We start from the raw sequence: 8,616 nt of genomic DNA on the forward strand, positions 1-8,616 counted from the left end.
CCTCCGGGCTGTACAGTCTGTGAGGGACGGGGCCTCGCTGAGGGTTTGGCAGCTAAAATAAGAACAAGTTACGGAGGGAGCAGAGAGCATCCCCCACCTTGCCCCATCCATGTCGGACCAGCCATGGCCCCTCCCCCCTTTTCGTTCCCCATTAACAGCCTTTTTTTGGGGCAACACATCTTGGGGATCAGCATTTTGAGAGGCTTCTGGGTCCTACACCCTGCAGTGGACAAGATGAAATGAAAGACCCCCGCCCCAAATCACCCAGAGTACTAACTTCATCCATCAGAAAAGACCCCCGAATTGTGCTTGTCCCCCTCCTGTCTCCTGCCGCAGGGGGGGCTGGCACCAAGGGACAGCCTATCAGAAATAGCCCTTCACTGTCACTGGTGTCCTGAAAATAGCTCCTGAGATAGGCTGGGGTTAACCCTTCCTGTACAACCCCCAGTCACAAACAGCCTTGCAGAGCATGTGTGACCCCTCTGGGGGGCCACTTGTCGCTTGTGTGCCTTAGCTGCCTGAGATCTGGGGGACCTCCAGTGACACAAGGCTCAGCCTGGGACCTGGCAGGGGAGTTTCCCATGGGAATGGTTGGCAAAAGGTCCAAACCTTGATCTTACCTGGGATTTTGTGCAGTTTGTATGCAGGGAACTGTGTGCTGACCTGGAGGTCTGCTGCCTTCTCTGCCACCCAGAGTCATGCTCACTGGCTGAGCTCAAAGCCTGTTTCCACCTGCAGGACATGATGTTGCTGAATCCCAAGAGACAGAGACATTTGGGAACCTGCCCATGGGGAAGAGTGGAGGTGGAAATATTTTGAGTGGAAAGGCTGTGAATTGGGTGAAGAGAACCAAATAAGCACTTCAGTCAGGATAGTAGAGACAAAATCTGAATGGATTTGGTGCCTGGTTGTAGGGCAGGATTGTGTGTTGCCTTCCTGGCCTAGGTTCTCCACAGGTGGCTGGGCTGGAGGAGGTAACCTACACCCCTGAGAGATGCTGGCAGGGCTGTCTGGAGCCAGCAGAGACTTTCTCCCACCTGGAAAGTGCAGCCCTAGCGTGGTGTCCACAGGCAGGGAGCCCTCATCTCTCCCGCTTCTCTTCCAGGTCTCAAAACCGGAGGTGGCTCTTCAGGTGGCTCAGGGAACACTTTCCACTACACCTTCCACGGAGACCCCCACGCCACCTTTGCGTCCTTCTTCGGGGGCTCCAACCCTTTTGACATCTTCTTTGCAAGCAGCCGCTCCCGGATGTTCAACGGCTTTGACCAGGAAGAGCTGGACATCGATGACGATGACGACCCTTTCAGTGCCTTCGGCCGGTTCGGCTTCAACGGCATCAACGGAGTTCACCGGCGGCACCAGGACTCCCTGCACACGCGGAGGAAGGTCCAAGACCCGCCTGTCGTCCATGAGCTGAAGGTGTCCCTGGAAGAGATCTACCACAGCTACACCAAGAGGATGAAGATCACACGCAGGCGGCTCAACGCTGATGGCCGGACCATGCGGACTGAGGACAAGATCCTCAACATTGTCATCAAACGGGGTTGGAAGGAGGGAACCAAAATCACGTTTCCCAAAGAAGGGGATGCCACCCCGGACAATATCCCTGCCGACATCGTCTTCATCCTCAAGGACAAGCCTCACTCACACTTTAAGAGGGATGGGACGAACGTGGTCTACACGGCAAACATCAGTCTTAAAGAGGTGGGTACGGGCGGGAGATCCTGTGGGGTGGAGGGTGGTGCTGGGTGGTGGCACATGGGGCCAAGACAGGAGTTAGTCCTTGTCCTGAGGCCATGAGAAAGGACTGAGTAGGTTGCAAGAGACACGAGGAAACACCTCTGAAGAGAGGGGCTGCAGGGGCCACCTTATGCTTGGTTTTGGGGGTGCTCAACCTCCATGCTGGCTGTAGGACACAGGTGCTGTGGTCCCTGCTGAGCACTCTTTGCTTCTTGAGCCAATACAGGAAGTATTTACACATTTTCTGCCTTCCCCATATGTCTTGTCCTTCTATTTTAGTGTAAGGTGTTCATAAGTGGAAGAGAGCCCAGATCCTCTCTAGGAACAAGGGAAAACCCAAGTTGTCTGGCATAAGTCTGGACTCTGCTCGTTCTTGTAGCCAAGCCTGCTGTGGCTTAATGACTGTCCCAGATAGCAGGCTGTGAGCAAGCCCCAGCACACCCTGTCTGCCAGTCTGGGAGGTCACAGCAGGGCTGGATGCATCAGAGCCAGCAACCTGGGCAAGGGTGGAAGAGGAAGGGGAGATGACCCCAGTACAAGATGTGCTCTTCACCACTGGTGCTGTGTAACTACCTTTTAATAAACCTCAACTGGCAGCTGCATTTAACAGGGACATTTTTGGCAGCTGCCTTGCTGCTGTTCCTTTCAGACTGTAGACACTGTCTGTCTCCTTAATGAGCTGATTTTTTTTTTTCCCCCTTCTGAAGACAGATTTGTGTTCTCAAATTTAAAGGAAATATGCTCAATGGGCCAGGCCTGAGGCAGGGAAACGTGAGCTCCACAGTGTGCCAGCACGTGGGGGGAGGCTTGGTGTCCCAGCTGAAGCTGTCACTGGGGTGTACTGGGGGCACAGGGCGGCCACGTGGGTCAGGCAGAGGTGACTCCTTCTGGAGCAAACTCAGCTGAAGTTAACTTGCAGACTCAGGAGTTGGATTTCCTGTGCGTTGCAAAGTGAAGAGGTTTATCCCTGTGGCGGCTGGGTCCCCTGGCCCCTCCAGAAATACGTGGGAGAGGCTGCCTTATTTATGGAGGAGACATTTGGGAACCTGCCCATGGGGAAGAGTGGAGGTGGAAATATTTTGAGTGGAAAGGCTGTGAATTGGGTGAAGAGAACCAAATAAGCACTTCAGTCAGGATAGTAGAGACAAAATCTGAATGGATTTGGTGCCTGGTTGTAGGGCAGGATTGTGTGTTGCCTTCCTGGCCTAGGTTCTCCACAGGTGGCTGGGCTGGAGGAGGTAACCTACACCCCTGAGAGATGCTGGCAGGGCTGTCTGGAGCCAGCAGAGACTTTCTCCCACCTGGAAAGTGCAGCCCTAGCGTGGTGTCCACAGGCAGGGGGGCCTCACATCTCCCCTTCCAGGTCTCAAAACCGGAGGTGGCTCTTCAGGTGGCTCAGGGAACACTTTCCACTACACCTTCCACGGAGACCCCCACGCCACCTTTGCGTCCTTCTTCGGGGGCTCCAACCCTTTTGACATCTTCTTTGCAAGCAGCCGCTCCCGGATGTTCAACGGCTTTGACCAGGAAGAGCTGGACATCGATGACGATGACGACCCTTTCAGTGCCTTCGGCCGGTTCGGCTTCAACGGCATCAACGGAGTTCACCGGCGGCACCAGGACTCCCTGCACACGCGGAGGAAGGTCCAAGACCCGCCTGTCGTCCATGAGCTGAAGGTGTCCCTGGAAGAGATCTACCACGGCTCCACCAAGAGGATGAAGATCACACGCAGGCGGCTCAACGCTGATGGCCGGACCATGCGGACTGAGGACAAGATCCTCAACATTGTCATCAAACGGGGTTGGAAGGAGGGAACCAAAATCACGTTTCCCAAAGAAGGGGATGCCACCCCGGACAATATCCCTGCCGACATCGTCTTCATCCTCAAGGACAAGCCTCACTCACACTTTAAGAGGGATGGGACGAACGTGGTCTACACGGCAAACATCAGTCTTAAAGAGGTGGGTACGGGCGGGAGATCCTGTGGGGTGGAGGGTGGTGCTGGGTGGTGGCACATGGGGCCAAGACAGGAGTTAGTCCTTGTCCTGAGGCCATGAGAAAGGACTGAGTAGGTTGCAAGAGACACGAGGAAACACCTCTGAAGAGAGGGGCTGCAGGGGCCACCTTATGCTTGGTTTTGGGGGTGCTCAACCTCCATGCTGGCTGTAGGACACAGGTGCTGTGGTCCCTGCTGAGCACTCTTTGCTTCTTGAGCCAATACAGGAAGTATTTACACATTTTCTGCCTTCCCCATATGTCTTGTCCTTCTATTTTAGTGTAAGGTGTTCATAAGTGGAAGAGAGCCCAGATCCTCTCTAGGAACAAGGGAAAACCCAAGTTGTCTGGCATAAGTCTGGACTCTGCTCGTTCTTGTAGCCAAGCCTGCTGTGGCTTAATGACTGTCCCAGATAGCAGGCTGTGAGCAAGCCCCAGCACACCCTGTCTGCCAGTCTGGGAGGTCACAGCAGGGCTGGATGCATCAGAGCCAGCAACCTGGGCAAGGGTGGAAGAGGAAGGGGAGATGACCCCAGTACAAGATGTGCTCTTCACCACTGGTGCTGTGTAACTACCTTTTAATAAACCTCAACTGGCAGCTGCATTTAACAGGGACATTTTTGGCATCTGCCTTGCTGCTGTTCCTTTCAGACTGTAGATAATGTCTGTCTCCTTAATGAGCTGATTTTTTTTTTTCCCCCTTCTGAAGACAGATTTGTGTTCTCAAATTTAAAGGAAATATGCTCAATGGGCCAGGCCTGAGGCAGGGAAACGTGAGCTCCACAGTGTGCCAGCACGTGGGGGGAGGCTTGGTGTCCCAGCTGAAGCTGTCACTGGGGTGTACTGGGGGCACAGGGCGGCCACGTGGGTCAGGCAGAGGTGACTCCTTCTGGAGCAAACTCAGCTGAAGTTAACTTGCAGACTCAGGAGTTGGATTTCCTGTGCGTTGCAAAGTGAAGAGGTTTATCCCTGTGGCGGCTGGGTCCCCTGGCCCCTCCAGAAATACGTGGGAGAGGCTGGCTTATTTATGGAGCCCTGCATGCCATATCTCAGATGTTTTCTTCTGTGCATTCCCCTTGTGTGTGTGATTAACCCCATGCTGGCTGTGCTGATGTCCAGACCACGTTAGCTCGTGTTCACAGGCTGCTCTGGCTGGAGGGACTCGTGCCTGGAGTTGCCCTGAAGGCAGCAAGCAGAGAAACCTGCTCCAGCCCCACGTGCTGCTGCACCAGCAGTGCCAGGCACCCGTGATCTCCCTGAGCAAGGCTGTGAGCTGGCCTTGGCTTTGCACCATGCAGCCACAAAGTGGAAAATTGCTGCTCCAGGCAAATTCTTCTGACTCTTGGAGCTGGATTGTCTGGCCTCTGTCCTCCCCTGCCACTGTTAAAGGAGAAGCTGGTGCCTGAGCATCCACACACCAGCCAGAAGTTGCACACGTGAAGCTTTAACTGCTGGGACCAGCGGGTGACTTCCAGCTAGTAGGGGTAAAATTAGCTCTATCCCAGCTTAAAGCATATCCAGGTGAAAGTCCACAGCTTGCAGCCTACTTCAGCAAATCTAGCTCCTCCTGCCAAGAAATCCATTCATCCTCACCATTCTTAGCAGCACACACCCAGTGTGCTGGGCGTCCTCAGGGGAGCTGCCAGCCTGGCTGCCATCCCCAGCCTGCTGCTTGCCAGGGCAGGGTCGTTCTCTGCTGCTTTTGTCTTCCATGAGAAGAACCTCAAGTGCTCTGGAGTGGGAGCAGATGCTGGGAGCTGCCCTGCTCCCTGTGCCACCAGCTCAGCATGTGATGAAATGCCACCTCTTCATCACCTGAGCCTGTGGCTGGTAGCCTTGGGCACTCTTCTTGTACCCTTCCTCCCTGGAAATCTGACCTTTTTAGCTTGATCTTTTGCCTTCTCTGCTGCTCTGGGAGCAGCGCAGGCAGAGCTGGCAGGCAGCAGGTGCTGTGACATGACTCGTGGCTCTGCTGGAGGCCCCAAGCCAGCAGCCTGCTGCTCAGGCTGGGGGACACCCAGGACACCATCTTCCTCCTCCATCCCACAGGCACCTCCGGGGAGGCAATGCCCTCCCACCCTCCTGTCCCAGCCCCATGGGGTGCCATGTTCCCCTCAGGCTGGGTATTTGCCACCTGGCTGCTGCGGGAGCCAGTGGTGCACACGAGGGCTTCCCCAGGGACCCGGTGTCCCTTCCTGAAATGACAGTAGTGGGAGGCCAAGGGAGGGAGGAGCGGCACAGCCCCCGGGGAGGCTGCCCGATTTGCATCACCCTTTACCTGGCGTCACCTTCCTCGAAGCCTCCCGCCCTGCTGGGGCAGGATCCAGCCCTGACCTAGATACAGCTCCTCTCTCACGGCGCCAACCCGCCGTGGTTTCATCCCTAGGGATAAAAGCAGCCTCTTTCTAGGATGCGGGGCAGCTCCCGCCGTTGCTGGTGTCGTTACTTTAGCAACCGCTTTCCCAAATGCCAGGAAAGTTGGGTAAGAAATAGGAAAAACAGGGACATATGACAGGAGGAGCGACCGTCTCAGATTCTTGCGTCTTGGCTCTGGGAAGGAGACATGAAGATCCCATCTGCCTTCGCTGTTACCACCCGCTCCTGCCTGCATCCCTCTGCTTGCCTTGCCCGCGTGCTTCCGTGGGGAGTTCCTGTTCTCCTTCCCTTTCTGTGGCTGGAGATGTCCTTTGCCTGGCACACGCGGGCCCTTGCAGCCCTCCAGCACGTGATGGTGGGCACCAGCAGGCGGGAGGGCTCTGGCAGCCTTGTTGAGCCCAGGGCAGAAGAACATCAGTGTAGGGAGATGGTCCTTTGGTTGTCCCCAGCCTGCTGGAGAGCCAGCCAAGCACCCACTGCTTGCAGGGAGCTGGCAAGGGGCATCATCCTTCCAGCTCATCCCTAGAGGAGACCCTTCACATGGAGGAGGCCCTGTATAGATGAGCTGTGCAAAAAGACAGCCCTACCTCTCCTGTTCTCTACTCACCAGAGGCCCCCCAACCATCTCTGGCACAGGTCCTGCCACAAAGCCCTGGTTCAGCTGCAGAAGCTGCATCCATCAGCCCTGAGCCAGTGGCCAGCAGAAGAAGAGATGTTTCTTCTGGTGCCTGTTGCTGCTCTGTCAGCAGAGGCTTTTCCTGGGGAGGAGGATGCAGAATATCCCCCACATCAACCCAAGAAACAGCAAATCACATCCTTCTTCCTTCCCTGCACCAGCACCCTGCTGGGCAGCTGGAGGCTGTACCCCCAGTGAGCCCCCACCCCCTTTTTTCCAGAAGCATCGCTCTGCAGTCTTTTCCCTCAGCCCTTGCTGAAAGCCTGGAGACGATCCTGCCCACGTGTATGCCAGAGCTGTCTGAGTTATTTAAGGACACAAGGATTTTCTTGCTGCATTCCCATGTCACGTGCCTCGTTCATGCATGCTGGCTTGTGGCTCCTGCAGGGCACTGGGGTGCAAGTGGGTGGCACCCACAAAACCAGCTCTTGGCTTTGCTGTGAGGACCAGCCCCTGCAGGACCCCAGCTCCCAGAAAAGCTTGGTGCTGTGCCACGGCCACAGTGCTATCCCACCCCAGCAAAACCTTTTTGGGGGCTGTTGGTAGTGGGGGAATGGTCCTGGGCTGTGCTATAGATAGATAACCCCCAGTGCTGGGCAGAGCTGCTGGGCTCCTGAGGGCGGCAGCTGATGGACCGCAGCAGTATCCAATGATCTCAGCTGGATTTTTGGCTGGGCAACAAGGGGAAGGGGCTAAATTTAGCCTCTCCTGTTGCTGTGAGTGGCTGGGCACTCACTGGTGGTGCCTCCTGGGGAGCCCAGGAGGTGAGGAGGGGAGATCCTTCCCCCCATGAGGCTGTGGCACCCCTCTCCTGAAGTACCCATGTCCTGGAGCATCCCTCCATCCCACTTGCACCCACAAAACCAGCTCTTGGCTTTGCTGTGAGGACCAGCCCCTGCAGGACCCCAGCTCCCAGAAAAGCTTGGTGCTGTGCCACGGCCACAGTGCTATCCCACCCCAGCAAAACCTTTTTGGGGGCTGTTGGTAGTGGGGGAATGGTCCTGGGCTGTGCTATAGATAGATAACCCCCAGTGCTGGGCAGAGCTGCTGGGCTCCTGAGGGCGGCAGCTGATGGACCGCAGCAGTATCCAATGATCTCAGCTGGATTTTTGGCTGGGCAACAAGGGGAAGGGGCTAAATTTAGCCTCTCCTGTTGCTGTGAGTGGCTGGGCACTCACTGGTGGTGCCTCCTGGGGAGCCCAGGAGGTGAGGAGGGGAGATCCTTCCCCCCATGAGGCTGTGGCACCCCTCTCCTGAAGTACCCATGTCCTGGAGCATCCCTCCATCCCACTTCATGGTGTTTAGGCTGAGCTGGCACCAGCAGAGACCTGGGCTTGTACCAGTGGGCATCAGCTGGTGCTCTTGGGCATCCTCTGAGCAGAGCCGAGCAGTTAAACCTGGGGAGCAGCCAGCGGGGGGTTGGGATGCAGCCATCAGGATGTTTGGGGGTGTCAGGACCTGCCTGACAGCGTGTCCCTTCTTCTTCCCCCAGGCCTTGTGCGGCTGCACCGTGAACATTCCCACCATCGATGGACGGGTGATCCCCCTGCCCTGCAACGACATCATCAAGCCGGGGACAGTGAAGAGACTACGTGGGGAGGGGCTGCCCTTCCCCAAGGCCCCCAGCCAGCGAGGAGACTTGATCGTGGAGTTCAAAATCCGCTTCCCGGACAGAATAGCTCCCCAGACGAGACTGATCCTCAAGCAACACCTCCCCTGCTCCTAGAGCCCGGGGACTCTCCTTCAAGCAGCAATACTCCAAACGCACGTGCTGCAGCACCTGGCTCGCACAGGGCAGAGGTGCCACAGCACTTTCAAATGCAAAAAA

At 56.3% G+C, this 8,616-nt stretch overlaps 2 protein-coding genes across 2 annotated transcripts in view; both read left to right on the top strand.

The window, feature by feature from the left end:
- Positions 1-2,139, top strand: part of LOC104390544 (dnaJ homolog subfamily B member 5-like) — a 3,233-nt gene extending 1,094 nt beyond the window's left edge. The window contains exons 2-3 of the mRNA XM_009999696.1: positions 1,106-1,708; positions 2,120-2,139. Of these exons, the coding sequence (XP_009997998.1) occupies positions 1,106-1,708; positions 2,120-2,139 (623 nt within the window). The remainder of the gene's footprint in view (positions 1-1,105; positions 1,709-2,119) is intronic.
- A 125-nt stretch (positions 2,140-2,264) lies between these two features.
- On the top strand, positions 2,265-8,616 carry LOC104390545 (dnaJ homolog subfamily B member 5-like). The gene is made up of 3 exons (XM_009999697.1): positions 2,265-2,298; positions 3,104-3,702; positions 8,281-8,616. The coding sequence occupies exons 1-3, from the start codon at positions 2,265-2,267 to the stop codon at positions 8,512-8,514; spliced, it is 867 nt and encodes a 288-aa protein (XP_009997999.1). The 3' UTR covers positions 8,515-8,616.

This window comes from Chaetura pelagica, unplaced genomic scaffold (genome assembly GCF_000747805.2).
Source record: "Chaetura pelagica isolate M959 unplaced genomic scaffold, ChaPel_1.0 scaffold426, whole genome shotgun sequence".
Classification (NCBI taxonomy): Eukaryota; Metazoa; Chordata; class Aves; order Apodiformes; family Apodidae; genus Chaetura; species Chaetura pelagica.

What these genes read in the sequence shown, in the direction of transcription:
- LOC104390545 (XM_009999697.1), top strand. Translation starts at nt 2,265, where the DNA reads ATGACCCCAGTACAAGATGTGCTCTTCACCACTG. An exon ending in AGATGTGCTCTTCACCACTG is followed by an intron (nt 2,299 to 3,103) that starts GTGCTGTGTAAC and finishes CTCCCCTTCCAG; the next exon opens with GTCTCAAAACCGGAGGTGGC. An exon ending in CAAACATCAGTCTTAAAGAG is followed by an intron (nt 3,703 to 8,280) that starts GTGGGTACGGGC and finishes TTCTTCCCCCAG; the next exon opens with GCCTTGTGCGGCTGCACCGT.